This window comes from Canis aureus, chromosome 10 (genome assembly GCF_053574225.1).
Source record: "Canis aureus isolate CA01 chromosome 10, VMU_Caureus_v.1.0, whole genome shotgun sequence".
NCBI lineage: Eukaryota > Metazoa > Chordata > Mammalia > Carnivora > Canidae > Canis > Canis aureus.
In genome coordinates this window covers 41,755,273-41,775,132 of record NC_135620.1, presented here as the reverse complement: position 1 = coordinate 41,775,132, position 19,860 = coordinate 41,755,273, and the positions used below count along the sequence as shown (strand labels likewise).

Here is a 19,860-nt window from a genome sequence, read left to right as displayed (position 1 = left end):
CAGTGGCTACATTCCAGCAGTTTTAATCCGTTTTTTATTGTAGGGCGAGAGGAGTTTGCACAGGGGCTGGGATGGCTCCCCGGCTGGCCGCTCTCCCCACTGCAGCGCCCCTTCCCCGCCCTCCGCCCCACCTCCCCCCTCCGCCCCCCTCCCCACCCCCCGCACCCTGCCCAGTAGGAACCTGTTACTTTAAGCGGGGCGTTCCAGTGTGGCGGTGCGGGCCGCCGGGGCTTCGGGAGGTGGCCGGTGATTGGCTCCTTCGAGCTCCCCCTGGCTCGCTCGCTCGGCCTCCCCGCGCGCTCCGCCCCGCCCGCGCGCCCTCCCTCCGCCCCGTGAGCCTCGGAGCCCCGGTGTCAGGCGCCACGGCGCATGCTCCGGAATCTCATCCTCCGGCCCTGGAGCTGCTGCTGCTGCTGCTGCTGCTTTTGCTTTTGGGGCTGAGTTTAATAAGCGAGCGAGCGAGCGAGCAAGCGAACGCGGGGGGAAAAAGGCAGAGAATGTCCGCCATCTACCCTCCGCTCCCGGGCGCGCTCTCATTCATAGCAGCCTCTTCATGAATTACAGCTGAGGGGGGCGGGGGAGGGGGGTACCACACAACACCCCAGCAAACCTCCGGGCCCCCAGGCATGGCTAGCTCGGTAAGTACATGCAAAAATAATAATAAAAGGCCACCCCCCTCCCCGCCTTTCCTCCCTCGCCCTGCGCCGCCGCCGCCGCCGCAGCCCAGACAGCGCCAGCGCTCCGCGGTTCCAATTAGAGAAAGGTTGGTACGGCTTGCAGGGAGCTGCCGCCTCTCCCTCAGCCTCCGCTCCCCTCCCTCCCTCCCCCCGCCCTCCCCCCGCCCCCCCCGGGCGCGCGCACACACACACACACTCACTCACACACTCGCCCCTCCGCCCCCCCCCCCGCGCCTCCCTCGCTCCTCGCCTCTCTTTGCAATCGCAAGAAGCGCACTCTCGCTCACACGCGCGCACTCACACACACACACTCACACGGTGGAAGGAGGCGAATAATAACTCAGCCATATTTCAGCCTCCGCCGCCGCCGGGAGCGGCGGGCACGGTCCGGGGACGCGGCGAGCAGCCTCGGCGGCCGCTACGATGGTGCGTTCTCCGCGGCGCGCGCGTGTGAGCCGGAGTGTGCGGGCTGACAGCGGCGGGGCGGCTCGCAACTTTGCCCCCGCGCCGGGCTGCGCGCAGTCGAGCCTCGGCGGCTGTCCGCCCGCCGCCCCTGCTTTTCTGGGTTTAATTCCTTTTTTTGGGGGGGGAGGTGGGAGCTACTTTGGGGCCACTTTGGCTCTTGGAAGTGTGTTTCGGGGGCTCTGTAGGCTGGCCTCGCCGATCGCGGGGGGCTTTTCGCCGGGGGGTGCGGGGTGCCCTAAGTTATGGATGCCTCGGCGTGTTTTCTTGCGGGCGTGTGTGTGTGTGACGACGTCTCATTTTTGTTGTGCACGGACCCGGTGCTAGGAGCACGGGAGTTTGTGCCCATCAGCAGAGGCTGCCTGTAGTTTCCATTCCGCCTGGCACAGCGCTCCACACGCACGCACACACACACGTACACAAAGACTTGCTCGGCGTGTGCTGTCGCCGCGGTACTTTCAGGGAGGGGGCTCCCCAGAACCCCGCGCTCAGGGCCCCCGCCACCTCCCTTCCCACGCCGGGAAACCGCCCCGGCATCGCCTCCTAATTGTCTTCTAATTTGTTTCCGATGCATTTGTTGTCGTGCTTGTAGGGGCTGAGCGTGCTCTCCGTCCCCCCCCTCCCCGAGCCCCGGACCCCCTTCCCGATTGGGGGCAACATTCCGTTACAATCCCTGCGGTTGTGGCTGCGGGGCCCCGGGCGCCCGGCGGGCCGGGCGGGGTGTATTTGGGGGGCGTGCGGTGTGCGCGCCCACGCGCGTGAAACGTGGATGCACAGGGCACCGCCGTTTCCTTTTATGTGCGTTTCAAGGAGGAGGAAAAAAAATGTCAGGCGCAATGTTCAGTGTCGAACGGTCGCCTTCCTGTTGTTCACGGCTGTCTCTCCTCCCCCTTGCCCGCAGTGTGCCGTGCAGGTGAAGCTGGAGCTGGGGCACCGCGCCCAGGTGAGGAAGAAACCCACCGTGGAGGGCTTCACCCACGACTGGATGGTGTTCGTGCGCGGCCCGGAGCACAGTAACATACAGCACTTTGTGGAGAAAGTCGTCTTCCACTTGCACGAAAGCTTTCCTAGGCCAAAAAGAGGTAGGGCTCGAATACAAAAGGAGCTTGATTAAAAAAAAAAAATGTCTTTGCTCGCGGAGGAAACAATCGCTTGGCCCGGGCGGTCCCCCTGCCCCTCTCCCCGCCCCCCCCCGCGCTCCCCGGCGTCGCCTCGGGACCGGGGTGCGCGGCGCCGCGCTGGCCAGGTCCGGGCTCCCGCCCGCGCGCGCGCCACTCCGGCTTCGGGAAAGTCACCGCAGAGAAAGGACCGTCAGGTGTCGAGTGTGTTTATTCATCCCAAGCCTGCCCTCACCGGTCCTCTGGGGTTAGCCGCGGGTTCTGCGGGGAAGGTGCAATTAGTTGTTGGGTTTGGAGGTGTCGGATGAGGGGGTGGGGGTGGGGTGGGGCTGGAGGGAATAAACAGCTCGCGTCCCCCCCCCCTTCCCCCCCCCCCGGAGAAATTGAGATTTACCTGTGTTATTAGCAAGGAATGCATGGGATGTAGTTATTGTTCCGTCTCGAGAAGTCGCCTCTCTTGAGGGTCTTCTCTGCCTTCCTTTCTGTGTATCAGGCACTGGGGTGCCAGTTGTCACAGATTTTCCTTTTTTGTGGGTTAGCCACCCCCACCCCCACCCGGCACCGTCAGCATTTTATGTTTGGTCTGGGGGCTTCCTCGTCCCTAGTCCCCGGTGGCACTTGATGGCCCCTTCGATTTTTTTTTTTTTTTTTTGAGCGGCGGTCCGAAGTCTGCCCGCTGTGATCTGCGGGGGAAGAGGGTCTCAGCAAAGGTCGAAGCTAAGTTTCAGGGGGAACGATGTGGTCCTGCCTCCTGCTTCAGCCCTTCCCCACCTTGGTTTTTTTTTTTTTTTTTTTTTTTAGCCTTGGTCTCTAGTTTGCATAATCCACAGCTCGGCCCCTCAGGTCCCAAACAGTTTCCATCAAGGGCAGGACAGTTTTCAAAAAAAAAAAAAAAAGAAAAAAGAAAAACGGGATGTTACTTTGGACGAAATTTAAAGAGGGTTTGAGAAATTCCATTTCTATTCCCTTCAGCCTCCGGAAAGCTACTGTCTGGTTGTTTTAGTTGGATTAGTGGAGGTAACAGTACAAATACAATAAGGTGCTTTGTTTGTGAGCAGGTTTATTTATCTAACTCGACACAATGGTTAGTAGTTATCTTCCATTTGATCCGTAATCTTTATTGGCATCTAGAACTCCTGCAGTTTCTTAGAGTAACATCATAATAAATCCATTCTGCTTAGAGCTACTGGAAATTATTGAACATTGAGGAGCTGAATAAAGAAAGGAGAAATGCTGTGTGCCTTCAAGGTGGCAGAGGTTTGTGTTGATGCTTATTTTTGTTTCCAGAGCCCATGTAATGGGTTGTAGGATTGTATGTTTTGCCTTCAGTGGTTTGTTTTATAGCTCCTCTTGAAAACTTGAACAGTTGAATTTGATGGATAATAAATGAATCCAGCCTCTTAATAGAGGGGTAGGAATATGCGTGCTCTATAGGAAATAACGTTTAGATTTTGTTAGCATTTTAAATCAAAATATAGCCAGAGATCTTTGACTTCATATTTCCTCAACACTGTAATTAGGATGAGTATTGTCAAGTTTCTGTCACTGTGTGAGGTTGGGTGTGATGCTTCCCGCTCTCCCTTTCCATGTATCTATAGAGCCACTGCAGAGGAGTTTAAACAAAAGAAACCACCTTCTAAGATCCTTGGTATCCACTGTTAGGACTACTTGGTTGCTGCTCACTTCGAGATAAAATACATTGAGCAAAAAAAAAGCAATATTTATTGTATTAGGAAAACTAAGTCAGTTGGCAGAAGATGTAGCTCTTAAGGTAACTTTGTTTAGGCGCCTTAACAATCAAGCAATTGGCATGATGAAATTAAAGATGACGAACCTCCCTAGATTTCACCACTGTTTCTCTGCTTCCGTGTGTATGTTTCGATGTTCCCCTGTATTTCCCCTACTTAATGATTTTCTGTCCAGCCTGAGGGAACGTGAGGGTGCTGCCCTGCAAAGCCCACACCTGGGAGTTGTTGCTAGGCGTGGTAGGCTGCTTGATAACACTGATGTCTTAGGCGTCTCTAGTGAGAGATGCCTGCTTGCCGGCTGGGCTCCTCAATTTTTTATTTTCAACTGTGGAGTTTCTTTATGTAGTCTATAAGCCATTGTTTTAAAATGTTTATTTTTGGATTTTTATTTGTATGTGTGCTTCCCATGATGTGACAAGTCCTGGGAAAAATGCCAGCTTACATAGCCCAGGAGAGACCTTGTCATACTGTAATTACACATGATTCAGATTGCAAGAGAAGGTTTCTCTGTTCGTTGGGAATAGTAAGTTGTAAATTCAAGTAACACCAAACATGCCACTTAGTCCTGGGACTTATTTTTTGGCTTATAACATCTTTCAAAATGATAAGAATAAATACAAATAAGGATGCCAGGCATTGCAAAGTCTACTTGTGTACCTGTTAAGGTGCTACATTTGCCATTTTACAGATCTGAAGTGGGAAATTAGAAATGGGAGAAACTGCAAGAATGGCTTTGTGAAAAGTCTGAGTTACAAGATATTTAAAAGGAATCCACATACTCCAAACTGTAAATGGCTTCACTGATAATGACAGGTTAAATCACTTTCACTATATACAGTAGTGATGTACTGATAAACAGAAGTGGACCTTCACACTGAGGATGAACTGCTCAGCCAGGAAGATGGATGCATCCTTAGTTTTGTAAGTCTTTGGTTTGGAAAAGCACACTGATTTTCAGGCTGATTTCCTTTTTTTTTTTTTTTTTAAATTTTTATTTATTTATGATAGTCACAGAGAGAGAGAGAGAGGCAGAGACACAGACAGAGGGAGAAGCAGGCTCCATGCACCAGGAGCCTGACGTGGGATTCGATCCCAGGTCTCCAGGATCGCGCCCTGGGTCAAAGGCAGGCACCAAACCGCTGCGCCACCCATGGATCCCTGATTTCCTTTATTTCACAGTAATATTATGAGAACTTGTAGAGGAAGAAATTACAGTATTTTCAACTTGTTGCCTAATGAGAATTATGTGTACCATTTCAGTATTGAGCTAATTGGACTTGAATTAATGAAGGTTTACTTTGTCCCAAAGATGGGTTGGAGACTTTGAATTTAAAATTACTAGCACAGAGCCCTAGAAGAGAGATTTTGATGAAATAGTGAAGCCTGGAATATCCATTAGCCGTTACAGAACAGGCAGGTCAGAGTATAATGCATTTTAAAACTATCTACTTGCAAAAAAAGACCATATCTTATTTATTAGTACCAAAGATTTATAATAGTCTGATGTGACTGAAATGAATGGTCACATTCAAAACATTTCATTTAAAATATTAATGTTTTCATTTTCAGTATGATGTGACTTTGAGTGAACTTTCTTTCCAATTACAGCCATTCTTAACTATTGCAGTCTGTTCCATTGACATTTATGATATGAAATCTGTTGCTTATTATTTTATGTAAGCTAATTTGGCCACTGGTATGATTTGATAGCTTTTTATTTGTAGCCCTAGTCCTTTGTGTGGGCAGATAAAGCACAATAAATCCACACTTAGAACTTTAATTTAAATGATTGAGCCCAGTGTTACTGTGTAGTTCTGATTGTGTTAAATAGTCTTCTGCAATAATTTGGATAACTTTTTATCAGAGTACCTAAAATTCGAGACCAAGGTAGTTGAAGATCCTACGTGCACCTGGTGTGTTTTCTCTTCTGAGGTATTTAAAAGGCTTCAGGAAAAAATAAAGATGAATGGCTAATGTGATACATTCAGTGAGTGTTAGAAGATTTGTGTAGAGTTCTGTATGGAATTAAGATGACCATTGAGAGCAGTTCTAGTACTTGGCATTTTGAAGCAACATAAAACACAATTTTCCAAGACCCTTAAAAGCTGAATTATTGAAGGAAATCTTATATGCTGTTAGTGGGAATGTAAATTGGGCACGGACATTTTGGAGGGCATTTGGCAACCTCTATTTAGATTTAAAGCGTTTATACCCTTTGACCCAGCAATTCCAGGGATTTTCCAACAGATACAGCTTCACAGCTACACAAAGTTATAGCGTATATCTTGTGACTTTTTAAATAGCAAAAATTTCGCTACAGTTAAATGATGGTGATCTATTAAAAGGAGATAAATCTGTTTGTAGATGCAGGAACATCTTCAAGAGATATGAAATGAAATAATTTAAGTTGCTATTTCATAACTCAGTGTGATCCCATTTAAAAAATGTGCTCATACAAATAAAAAGTGTATGTGTATAAATAAATGAATTTTGGATGAGTGGGAACCCAGCTATTAGTAGTTTTCTCTGGTGGGTGTTCACGGTGTTGGCAATGATGAGAGTTTTTTGTAGTGTTTGATTTTTTTTTTTAAGTTCTATACATTTAAAACATTCCAGTGAGCACTCGTTACTTTTTAAGACTACAAGACAAAGAGCGAATACCCAATATAGAGCATCTTGGGTGGATATTGTTGCTCAGTGGAGAGGAGTTAGGGTTAGGAACTATAGACTTGTATTCAAATGCTGGCTTAAGAACTCCTTGTGTGATTTTGAGCAAGTCCTTTTTTGTGTCTGTTTTCTCACTTGTGTTCTCATCTGTGTTCCTGGAATGATGAAAGAATAGAACCATTACCTCATAAATTGAGGATTAAATATGAATCAGCTGTTCTCAAATTTATTGGTCTTAAGACCACTTTATGCTTTTAAAAATTGACTCCAAAGAGATTTTCCTCTGTAAGTTATACCTATTTAATATGTATGATGTTAGAAATTAAACCTGAGACTTTTAAAAAGTTATGTATTAATTTGTTTAAAGATAACAGTCATTAACCCATTAAAGATTAGCATATAAGCAATATTCTAATGAAAAATGAGCATTTTCAGAAAAAAGTGAGAAGTGTGATATTATTTTACTTTTTGTGTGTACAAATCTTTTTGATGCTTTGAAATAGCTGGATGAGCTTATGTGTTTCTGCATTCATTCTGTTCTGTTATCACACATCATGTAGCCTCTGGAAAACTCCACAGTGTTCTCATGAGAGAATGAGTGAAGGAGGGAAATAATCTTTTTTTTTTTTTTTTTTTTTTTTTTTTTTAAGATTTTATTTATTCATGAGAGACAGAGAGAGAGAGAGAATGGCAGAGACACAGGCAGAGGGAGAAGCAGGCTCCATGCAGGGAGCCCGACATGGGACTCCATCCCCGGTCTCCAGGATCAGGCCCCGGACTGAAGGCGGCGCTAAACCACTGAGCCCCCCAGGCTACCCTTGGAAATATTTTTTTTTAAAATTTTTATTTATTTATGATAGTTACAGAGAGAGAGAGAGAGGCAGAGACACAGGCAGAGAGAGGGAGAAGCAGGCTCCATGCACCAGGAGCCCGACGTGGGACTCGATCCCGGGTCTCCGGGATCACGCCCTGGGCCAAAGGCAGGCGCCAAACCGCTGCGCCACCCAGGGATCCCTACCCTTGGAAATAATATCTTACAGTCATTGTAAAAATAAGCAATGTCTGGAAAAGGTTTTTTGGGATCCTGAGGTCCCCAGAATACACTCAGAGAACCTCTGATATAAAATAGTCGACATAGAACCTGGCCCAGATCAACTGCCCTATGAATATGTGGAAGCTGATTTTTTAAAGCCATTATTTGCTAGTAAGAATATTTAATGGAAAGGGGAAAGATAAGTCTTCCAATGTATTTGCATGGTTAAATTCCATTATAACAATTATCTAACAATGTTTTTTCCCTTCAAAGGAAAAAATCCAAACTTGGGTTATAGTGGATATATTTTATAGTTAATATTACTGTCCAGTTTATGGCATATTATTTGTAGAAGCAGAAGCCTTGTACATCCATTATTTTAGGTGACCCTCTGTAGAACTACCTCTGTGAGGTAGACAGGGGAGGGGTATCAATTGGTTTACCTTAAAGACTTTTCTTCTTTATTGGTTCTCTCAAGTTTCCTTCCAGTGGTCTTCCATGGGCCAACCTTAGCACTTTAGTGTTTTTTTGGACAACTATTACAGATGACCCCTATTACTTAACACAGCTTTTACAGTTCTAAGATGTGGATTTTTTTTTTTTAAACTCTCTTGTGACTTATGTCTTCAAAAAATAACTCCGAAAGCTTAGATACTTCAGAGGGGAAGAGATGCAAAACACAATTGCTGCATACATACTTTAGCAAGGACTTGGTGTATTACTGAACTTTAGACTTTAGTATTTATTGAGCAGATTTGAGAATAATTTTGATCTTTGATCTCAGGGTTTCTCACTGTCCTAATAGAAGTAATACAGAATTCTTTTTTTTTTTTTAAGATTTTATTTATTTATTCATGATAGATATAGAGAGAGAGGCAGAGACACAGGCAGAGGGAGAAGCAGGCTCCATGCCGGCAGCCCGACACTGGACTCGATCCCGGGACTCCAGGATCACGCCCCAAAGGCAGGCACCAAACCACTGAGCCACCCAGAGATCCCCGTAATACAGAATTCTATATTTTTTTTTTCCCTTGGCATTTATACCTGTTTGATTTTTATGTTTTATTCCTCAAATAAGAAGCTACCCTGTAGAAACAGAAAATCTCTTGTTTTAGTGATACATATTAATGTATGTATGTATGTAATATTCCTTTGCAACATTTTGTTTTGTGTGAGTGGCCAGAGTCCCTATAGCTCATCTTCTTCCTCATAACCTACTATATTTTCATGCTTTAATCTTTTATTCTTTTAATATTTTGTGGTTCTCTTTATTCTTGTGTGTAGTGCTGTATTCATTTTTGAGAATATAATTTGTCTGAAAAGAGTCCATTGATATTACAGGTAATTCATTAGTTTTTTTAAACTTAGAGATATAGAACTTGTACAGTGTGCAAGTACAGAACTTGCACAGTTGTACAATGCAGCTTTTATAAGAAACCCATATTTTTTTGCATGCAATTGAAACGGTGTTATTTTTTAATTTATAGGTGTGTGTTTATTGTAAAAACAAAACAAAAACAACAACAAAAAAAAACACACAAACCATAGAAATATAAAGAAAAAAGTTACCTGAAAATTCTTCACAGAGAACCATAATTAATATTTTAGTAGATATCTGTACTTATATGTATTATAGAAACACACACATTAACTATAAATTAGCTTGAATTTATCACCTGTTGAGGTGATTTTTGGAGCTCCTATGTGGCTAGAACACTGCTAAGAGCTGGGGATACAGCATAAATAAACATTTCTACCCTCCTGATAGGTGATGAAATATCTTTTTAGAGCTGGATTTTATGATATTACATTGAATATACATGTACTATAACTTCGTGTGGACATTTAGATTGTTCTTAGGCTTAATTTGTTATAGTTAATGCTATGATGAACATCTTAGACGTTCATTTTTATGTTTTTTCCTATAATTTCTTCATGGTAAATTTCCCAGAAGGGATATAGTTGAGACAAGGTGTATAGATTTTATCTATCTATCTATCTATCTATCTATTTTTGGTGTATAGATTTTAAATTTAGATACATATCACCAAGGTTTCCTCCAAAAAGACTGTACCAGTTTATGCTTCCCCAGGGCTTGGGAGAGTTTCCTTTTCCCCACATGGTTGCCAGTACTGGGAATTACAAGTTGTTGTTGTTTTTTTTTTTTTGTTTTTTTGTTTTTTTTTTGTAAATCTGTCAGTTTGCTGGATGAAGCAAAACTTCACTTTAATTTGCATTTATTTGATTAACAATGCTGAATATATTTTAGGTATGTATATATTTACTATTTGTTGCTTATGATATGCCTGTTTTGTGTCCTTATTTTATTTTATTTTATTATTTTTCTTTTTTTTTTTTTTTTTTTTATAAATTTTTATTTATTTATGATAGTCACACAGAGAGAGAGAGAGAGAGAGGCAGAGACACAGGCAGAGGGAGAAGCAGGCTCCATGCACTGGGAGCCCGACATGGGATTTGATCCCGGGTCTCCAGGATCGTGCCCTGGGCCAAAGGCAGGCGCCAAACCGCTGCGCCACCCAGGGATCCCCTATTTTATTATTTTTCTTAATCTAGAATCTTTTTTTTTTTTTTTTTAGTTTTTTTAAATTTATTTATGATAGTCACAGAGAGAGAGAGAGAGAGAGAGAGAGAGGCAGAGACATAGGCAGAGGGAGAAGCAGGCTCCATGCACCGGGAGCCTGACGTGGGATTCGATCTCGGGTCTCCAGGATCACTCCCCGGGCCAAAGGCAGGTGCTAAACCGCTGCGCCACCCAAGGATCCCCTTATTATATTTTAAAAAAAAGGACCCAAAACAAAACAGGGAAACACAAAGGAAAAAATGACATAACAAACATATCCTCACTACCAGGGTTGAATAAATATTTACATTTTATCATATTTGATTCTTTGTTTTGATTTTAGAGAATTAGGTATTACAGATGCAGCTAGAGCTTTTAGATGTTTCACAACTTTCTTCAGCCTTTCTTCCATTCTGTTTATGTACATTTGCACTTTTATATTGCAGTATATCATGCTTTAAAATCTCCATGAAGAGTATCATACTGTTTTTTTTAATTGAGATATAATTTGCATATCATAAAATTTACCCTTTTAAAGTGTAACATTCAGTGGCTTTTTAAGATATTCACATGGTTGTGTGCTAATTGCCACAATTTAATTCCAGAACATTTTCATGAGTGAATAATTTTGTGTCTTGCTATTTTCCCCCCTCTGTGTGTTTGAACTTTTCCACACTCATTTTATCTGTAGAGAGTCAGTTTATTTCCTTTAATTTCTTCTGTTCAGTATTTGATGGTAGTAGGAAGACGTTCCGTGCTTACTTTTCTGTTCCCCTATTAAGGAATAGATAGGTCATTTTCTGTTCTGTGCATTGAACATCTTTGAATGTGTTACCTTGTACAGATGAACAGGATTTTGGATATAGGCCTGGAATTTGAGTTGTATGTGCGTTTTCATTTGTGTTAGACATTGTCAGATGGCTCTACAAAGAAGTTGTGACAGTTTATATCCTGTTAGGGAATGAGTACCATTTTCTGTAGAGTTTTGCCAATGTTATTTTTCAGATTTCTTATTTTTATATTTAGTTGAAATACGGTATCTTTTGTTTTCATTTGCATTTCTCTGGTTTCTAGTGGGGTTAAGCATTTTCTTTTTTTTTTTTTTTTTTTTTTTTAATTTTTATTTATTTATGATAGTCACAGAGAGAGAGAGAGGCAGAGACACAGGCAGAGGGAGAAGCAGGCTCCATGCTCCGGGAGCCCGATGTGGGATTCGATCCCGGGTCTCCAGGATCGCGCCCTGGGCCAAAGGCAGGCGCCAAACCGCTGCGCCACCCAGGGATCCCCGGTTAAGCATTTTCTATGTGTTTATTGACCGGTTGGATTTCTTTTTCATTGACTTTTAAAAATATCCTTTGTCTTTTTTGAAAAGGAAACTATTGAGATCTTTGTCTTTTTCTTATCTGTAGGATGTTAATCCTTTGTTACTTGTATTGGAAATATCTTGTCTCATTTTTGTTTCTTTTTCTTGTAGCCTAATGTATGGTATCTCTTTGACATACACAAGTTTTTAATTTTGCCAAATTGATCTATTTTGTTTTGTTTTCCTGTGTGGTTTTGGGGTTTTGTTTAAGAATATAATTTGTGGGCTTGGTAATGTGCTTAACCAACAGACTTTATATGTGCAGACTTTATATGTGTGTTCTCCCCGGGAAAGGACCCGGGGAGAAGTAAGAGAAAGAGGAGGTCCCTGCCTTCAACATGCTTGTGTCTTGTGGAGCTGGAAAGGACATTTGAGATTCTCCAGTTTTGTTTATCCTCTCTTTACTTTAAATCAGAAGCCTAGAAATGTGAAGTGATCTTGCATGTAGACACAGAGAGTCACAGTGTTGCTGGTGCAAAAAGATAGCTAGTAATAAATGGTGGTAAATGTTTACTTTTAAAATGTTGAATAATTATTCACTTGTATTAGCAGATGAATGTTCAGCAATAACTGCTTTTGTAGACATGATGTAGAATTTAATTAAGTGGTGGTAACCATGGTAGATGCTGTTTAAGAGGGAAAAGTTCTACACCTACTTTCAGGCAAAATCAAATTTATTGTGTGGATTAATTTAAGGTTTTCCTTTGAGATTAACTCATTAGGAAACATTGTTACTGAATGGTAGGTATCCCCTGATACTATGGCTCCCGACCGTGGTAGGATGGCAATTCCATAAAGGATCCAGAACATTGTTTTAAGAAATAATATTGTATGATGTAATCCTTTTAACTTAAGTATGATAAGTTTGTAGTGATTTAGGCCTGAAGAAGGCTATTATCATTGAATTTCTAAAAAGATAAGGCTAGTATTTGGGTGTGATTTAGTTGGTATGTAGTAGTTAACAATTAACTTTTTTGGATAAAATCAATGCATCATTTTTTTTTTTCATCTTTTTTTTTTTAAAGAAAATTATGGCTTATCTTGAATTTAATTCTGAGGTCCATTTACTTAAAATAATGTTCATAAATGATTATGAAGATGATCAGTTGAATTTAATTAGAGTTATTATCCATGTCAGAAGATTAATATTCTCTGAGCCAAATAAATTTTAAAATATTTAATTTTGCCAAAAGTGGATTTTTTTCTTTGTTTCCTTTTTCAGCAGAAATCGTTAGTTAGTTATTTTCCCATCAATACCAGGCCAAATGCTGTGTGTATGTATTGATTTTAAAAAGCAAAATATACATTAACAATTTCCTAAAATATTAATAACAGCGGTGGCCTACAGAGTAACGAGAGTTGCTTGCCTCTTAATGTATCTGGATATATATTTAGTCTACATGGTGCCTTTAACCTTTGCAGATAGGTTTTATGCCCTACTTCTTCCCCCTCCCTCCCAGGGTGGTGTTGGGGGGAGACTACTATCAGATTATTCTAGGTACCTATTTATTGTGATAAACACCCATAACATTATGCATGTTTAAAAACAAAGTTCAGTGGACATTATGTTCTCCATACCTTTTACCCCAAATACTTTAATTAATATGAGTTGCTGCATAATGAAGAATTTTTTTTTTTAAGATTTTATTTATTTATTCATGAGAGACAGTGAGAGAGAGAGAGGCAGAGAGGCAGAGACATAGGCAGAGGGAGGAGAAGCAGGCTCTGTGCAGAGAGCCGGATGCGGGACTCGACCTCGGGACTCCAGGATCACGACCTGAGATGAAGGCAGACTCAACAACTGAGCCACCCAGGCATCCCAAGAGTTTTTTTTGTATTGGAGAAATATTCTAGTTTACAAAATTTTTTCCTTTATTTAATTTCTGTTCCTGTTCCTGTATTATAAACAATTGTTTTGTAGTGACTAAGTGAAAAATAGGGATTTGGTTGCTTTTTTTTAGTGGGATAGCTTATTCAAAAGGTTAATGTAGTTCCAAATTGTCTTATCAGAGATGCTTGTTATATGACTTTCTACCTATGCCCAGAAATAGTAAGGAGCAGTGGGAAGCTAGTTTGTCATATAAACACTGAGAAGGAGCACGTGTTACATGCTCCATCAGTCTCACATTGGCATCTCCTTATATATGTGTCTATTGTTCCTCCTATGTTGCATTAGTTACACATCTGATGAGATGGGACTTGTGTTACCCTTGTGGATACTACTAATACCTTCCATCAGTGTAGTCTAGATACTGGAAGTTTTTGGCAATAATATACCATGAAGTCAGATATCCCAAATCAGTAAAAGAGTTATAGAATTCTGACTTTAGCTTCCACTCCCCTAAGTGGTAAATTATTACTCAGTGTTCTGAAACTGATTTCTTCTGTACCTCTAATAATTGACTTTGTGTAAACAGAACCACCACTTGAATTTAGCAGGAAGCATTGTGTCGGCTGAGAATCGCATTTTCTAGAATGGGTTTTTTAGCCTATGTTATAGGCAAAAATGAATTTTTCTTCTTTTCTTCCTTAATCTTTTTTTTTTTTTTTTTTTTTTCCCACATACTTTGGATGCTTTTTGAAAAAGCTAGACACAAATTTGAGAGACTTGGCCAGGTCTGTCACTTTTTTTTTTTTTTTTTTTTACTACTTAATCCATGAAATACAACTAGGCTTTTAGCTTTAAAAATAGGAGTCAGAGGTATTCCAATAACTTGTAGAGCAGTATTTAGCAATGCAGTAGAAAAGGCCCTAGCTTGGGAGGTAGAAGGGATGCGTTTGGACTGAATAAGCTCTGTGGGCTTTTCCAGTGAAATATTATTTTTCCTTTTTTTTTTTAAGGATAAGTTCTGAGCATATCCTTGGTCTAGTGTTTTCCTAATGAAGTAACTACCATTTGTTAGTTATCAACTGTGTATTGGTTATCATGCTAGATGATAGACATGTGCTGCTGTATTTAATTTCTTGCTTTTCATAATGTGGTAGTTTGGAGAATGATTTTTTTTTTTTTTTGAAAAGAGAAAAAGTTGATATGAACTTCAGTATACTGGAATTTTACCTTTTTTAATGATGAGTGAACAGTGACCTTGGTGAAAGAGTCTTCCTGCAGTAACAGGGAAGGAGAGTGATTCACCAGATAGATGATTATGCTTTTGTTTTGAAAAGTTACTTTCTGATAATATCAGTGCCATTTATGCCAGCCATCAACACTACTTAAACTTGGAACATTCCAGGAATTTAAGAAACCCTTTGTTTATTTGATAACAATGCCTCAAATATGGCTCAGATATGGCTCTTGACCAGGTTATTAGAGTATTGAGTTTTTCATGAAAGGTGACTAATTTCTTTTTTCTGTTTCATATAATGTAGGCCAGACCTTGAAATTTTGTCACTCAATTTGTTTTTCTGATGCATCATGTTTCAGATAATTACTTGTGTTTCTATTATCAACAGAATATGGGGCTTGGACTTATCATGTAAACAGATTATAAGAAGGTACAGTATATCAAATATTTGTTCATTCACCATACCTTCAGGGTTTTCTATTTAATAATTCAGATGGTTATTTGAAGTTGTCTTGAAAAGCAGTTGCTCTTCCACTCTTTACTTGTGACTTGCTGCCTAATTTTAAAAAACAAAAATTCTGATGATCATTCTAACTTGTTAAAGGCAATTGTGAATGATTCTAGAGCCAACAATTTAATTATACAAACAGACAAAAATACACAAATGCAAACAATTTTAAAGAGAGCTGCAAATAAATGAAAATTATGTTTTAAAGGCTCCTTGGTAGCTTGAAGTTAGTGTTCCTTGATAAAGTATCTTTCTGTAGAGGCTCTTTTTTTTTGTTTATTTTCATCATTGATTTTAGTATTTGATTCAGTCCATTATCTTCATATCAGAATGGCCAGAATTGTTCATTACTCACATTTTGAGAATTGTGTGAGAGATAAAAATACATCAGTGAAAAGATGGGAAGAAAATGCTATTATAAAATGTTAATAGAATTTATCTCTTGAAGATGGGATATCAGGATTTTTTTTTTTTTTTTTTTTTTTTTTTTAGTATTGAATTGGCTTTATTCCAAGATTCAGCACCCCCATCACGCAAATAGAAAGGAGCCCTCAGGAAATACTGTAAAATTTACCGGATTTTTCAAGCTTTCTTGAATGAGACATACTACTTATGTAAAACCAGATATTTAAATGTACATATGGACATGTTTACAATAAGCTTTTTAGTTTTTTTAAGTAATCTCATTTAGAACATAAAAATGTCTTTCTCAAGGAACATTTTCATATTTTGTTATTTGAAATTTTAATCACCTTGTCATTCTGAATGTTTTCCTTTAATAGCACTATAATGTATGCAGAAATGTTTCAAAAGTTGATTGTAAGCTTTAAAGAAAAACATGTAAATTATATTCTTACCTTTCTTAACAAAGTTGCTGTGCTGAAGTAGTAAAATTAATTAGATTAATCAGATTTATAAGTACATGATTCATGTAAGATGTTCTTTGTAACGGAAGGACAATAATATATAATGTATCAGTATGGTATACATTTTTGGAGTACTTAGGAATGTTTTGAAAAGTTTTGATCTTCCTATGGAGTTTTGATAAGTTTAACTTTGTTAATTAATTAGTATGTTTATCTTGATGTGTATAGTATTAGAAAATTTTCCAGAGCCTAAATCTCACTTTAAAAATTGGCAGCAAGTGAAAGGGCATATATCATGTTTAGATGTATGGTAATAGTGGTAGGAATAAATGGGGTCTGTAATTGGAAATAAAGACTCATCTCCAGTTTGTGTCTTTGTATATAATTTGGAAGTTAAACGTTAAATTATGAGAAATAAAAAGTCCCCAAACAACTACCAAAGCTAAAGTAAAAATAATGTTTGGGGCAGGGAAAGAAGGGGTAGTTCTTTCTGGACGGATGCATAATTGTGTAAACACAAACAATATTTTAGTATTAAAACAGTTTAAATAATATTTCATATTTAAACTACAAAAATAACCAGATGTTTTATAAAGGAAAATTAAAATGTAATTTCATGTATTATATACAGTACATATAGATTAATATGAACGTTCCTTAAACACAACTAGAAGAAATGATTTCTGCAAAATGATGGAGTTAATTTTAGTGGTCTTAAAGGTCTATTTGCAATTCAAAATTCATCCGTTTAAGTCCATGATTTTATGATGTGTGGGAAATATCTTTACCTTTTTAACATTAAGAAAAATAACCATTGAAAGTACTATGCACAAATGCATAGCAAAACTATACATCAAAAAAGAAAAAGTCTGTTTTCCCTTTGGTTTTAGCTGCTTTTACAAAATTCATAAAGTGACAGATTAACTCCACCTCAGAATGTAAAATACAAAAATTGATGTTTGTGATCAGAGCATTTCTTTATTAGCTGCTTCAATAAAATTGCCACTTTAAGTTCCCATTTGCTAGCATTTGGAGTAACATTTTCCATGGGCTTCATTTAGTTCTGCTGATGAATTTTTATTTAACTATTTCTATTACTTTGGAGAGAATTCTAAATGGGGATTCGTAATAGCCTCGATTCTTTTCTTCAGGATTAAGATATGTATGAAAATGAGGAAAATAGACTCTTTGACACCATGATTACAGCTCCCAATATTTACTTGCTGTTTTTCTTATTAATTTATGCAGGTGGCTTAACTGCAAATATAGAAAATCAAGTAATTGTTTTAAAACCGAGTCTAACTGAATACTCAGCGGACCAAGCTAAAGCCAGGAGAGTTTGAGCAATACGAAGACTTGGTTTGAGTATTGCAGATTGTTAGAAATTCCAAATTTGGTACTAAATTAAATATACTCATAGAATTTTATTATGGTACAGACAAAGCTATGGTAGACCAAGATAATGTATAAATGGCCCTTATTTGGAGCATATAGAGTGGGAGCATATTTTGCAGTGAAAGGGGAACCAAGGGACAAGGTGTTCTCTACTTGTAGACTTGTAAAGGCCTCAGAGTTTTCTTTATGTTATTGTAGAAAGACATTATTTTTGCTTTGGCGTGCTTAAAACTAAAGGGCAAATGATCCAAAAGAATAATCTTGAAATTCAATAGCAAGAAAACTACTTGACATTGTGGGCTAGAGGCCAGCAAACGTGTTGCTTTCATTGAATGCGTGGGAAATGGGGCAGGCCTGGAATTTAAAGAGACAGGGTGCAGTACGCTAGAAAAGAAAAGCCCTCCTGTATGATTTGCCTACTGAGAGAAAAAAAAAATAGACTTACAGTTTTCTCTAAAGGATCTTTATTGGATCAACTATTTAAGACAGTGAGTGAATTTTTCCTAACTCTGCCTCCCATCTCCCTTAGCCATCTTCTCTTGTCTGAAATTGGTGCCGGGTAAATTTGTTTATAACAGAGGAGAAGCAGCTTTTCAAATAAAAGTACTTTGTAGCCTGTTCAAATGGAGTATAATGTAATTCTCCCTGAAATTGAGCACTTATTACTTTGTTTATGTAGCTGTTTAAAAAGGGGGGAGGGTGCGATGAGGAGTGAGGGGGGCACTAGGGGAACCTTTGCTTTAGAAATTTTTTTTTTTCTGAGTTTTCCTCCCCCATCCACTCATGAATCCCCCTTAGCCCCCTCCCCCACCTCCCACAATCCCTCAATAAAATAGTATTTAAAAGACTTGAATAACCAGTCCTATGTACCAGCTTCTTGCTCGAGGCAATAATGTTGTACTATTTTCAATGGGTGGTCTTGAATCTCCATGGGAGATTTTACAGGCAGTGGGCTCCAAGACCCCGTAAGTGTATTATTTGGAACATAACCAGTTAAATTCCTGAGCCATAGAGAATATACAGAGATAATTTTACATTATTGAAGTCTCATAGTTAATTATTTACAAATCAATTTATTTAATTTTATTTGAAGAATTTATGGTTTAAATCCCTAAAAGTGACACGTATTATTAACCCAGGATTTGAGGTTTCCTTTTTAAAACAAGTAAGCCATTCATACATGTCAATTCAGGAGTACGCATTTGTGTGTATATTTTCATTCGTAGGTGTTTTTTGTTTTAACTTTTTTTTCCTTTAGGAAACCAACAACTGGTAGCCATTTTCAAATGTTAAGTTGTTGAAATCCTGTTTCTCCTACTGGAGATACAGTAAGATGATAGGATCTATTATAATAAAAAAAATCAAATAGGTTTATAATCAGTGTCTTTTTCCTGTGGCATGTTGCCTAAGTGTATACTAGCCTGAACTTTGACTAAAATTGCTTTGGGTCAAACCTACGTGGAAGTCAGCAGAAATGGAATTATAAATACTGAACTGAGATTGTCCTTTAGGAGAAAAAAATGTTTCCTAGGCAGACTTACCTAAATAAAACAATATATTTACTTATACATTGTAAATATTGAAATGGAGACTGCTGCCGTCATGCCCATTCCTGCATAACTTAGTTGAAAGAAATTTTGGAGTTTCCTCCCAGTGTTGAACCCTGTGGTTTATTCACCAGAGTGATAACATAACTTTGTTGGGTCACTGATTTTTGATTACTTTTTCCCCCTTATTTACATTCTTTTTTTTTTCTTATTTACATTCTTGAGAAAATTAATTTCTGAAGAATGTCAGATTTCTATTTTGAGTACATATCCCTAAATCCTGAAATACCTGTTTTCCATAGGCTAAGTAGAGTTTAGGAGCAGGTACCTCAGATGTGTTGGTAAAGCCAAATGATGCTATGAGAGACCATTTTTGTTTATTTTAAACAATGTAAGTACTTCTGGGTGGAAAATTGCTGTCCTTGAGGAGTTTGTTTCTTGCATAAAGAAGATTATACACTTGTTGTAGGCCATGTATAAAATGATGTGACTTCTGCAGTTTTGTTCACTGAAAAATTCACATCATTTTAGTGTCTCACCAGTTTATGGCATTGATTAAATGTTTGCCTTTTCTTTTTTTTTAGCTCAGGACTAGTCCTTGATATGGCTAAAAAGTTTTCCAGTAGTTTTTATAAGTGGGTTTAAAGCAGTGATAGCCATCTGAAGTTTATCTTGTGTAGCCAGCATTTAGAAGTTATTAAGATTGTCTCCACACAAAAAAGAAACCGCTCTTATGGCTATATGTGTGAATAAAAGTTAAAGGTTGGTTGGTAAAAATTAGCTTGTCAAGTAAACTTTCTGACTGAGAAATAATTTTGTTTTCATTATCC

General features: G+C 39.2%; 1 protein-coding gene across 3 annotated transcripts in view; it reads left to right on the top strand.

Moving 5' to 3' along the window:
- Positions 1-354: 354 nt before the first annotated feature.
- The window catches only part of MLLT3 (MLLT3 super elongation complex subunit), a 280,717-nt gene continuing 261,211 nt past the window's right edge, over positions 355-19,860 (top strand). Inside the window, exons 1-2 of one of the 3 annotated variants that reach the window (XM_077912126.1) lie at positions 355-638; positions 2,041-2,221. In XM_077912126.1, coding sequence (XP_077768252.1) covers positions 627-638; positions 2,041-2,221 — 193 coding nt within the window. In that variant the 5' untranslated portion in view covers positions 355-626. Of the gene's footprint in view, positions 639-944; positions 1,104-2,040; positions 2,222-19,860 lie in introns of those variants that run through there. The other 2 variants (XM_077912123.1, XM_077912125.1) reach the window with 2 other exon arrangements.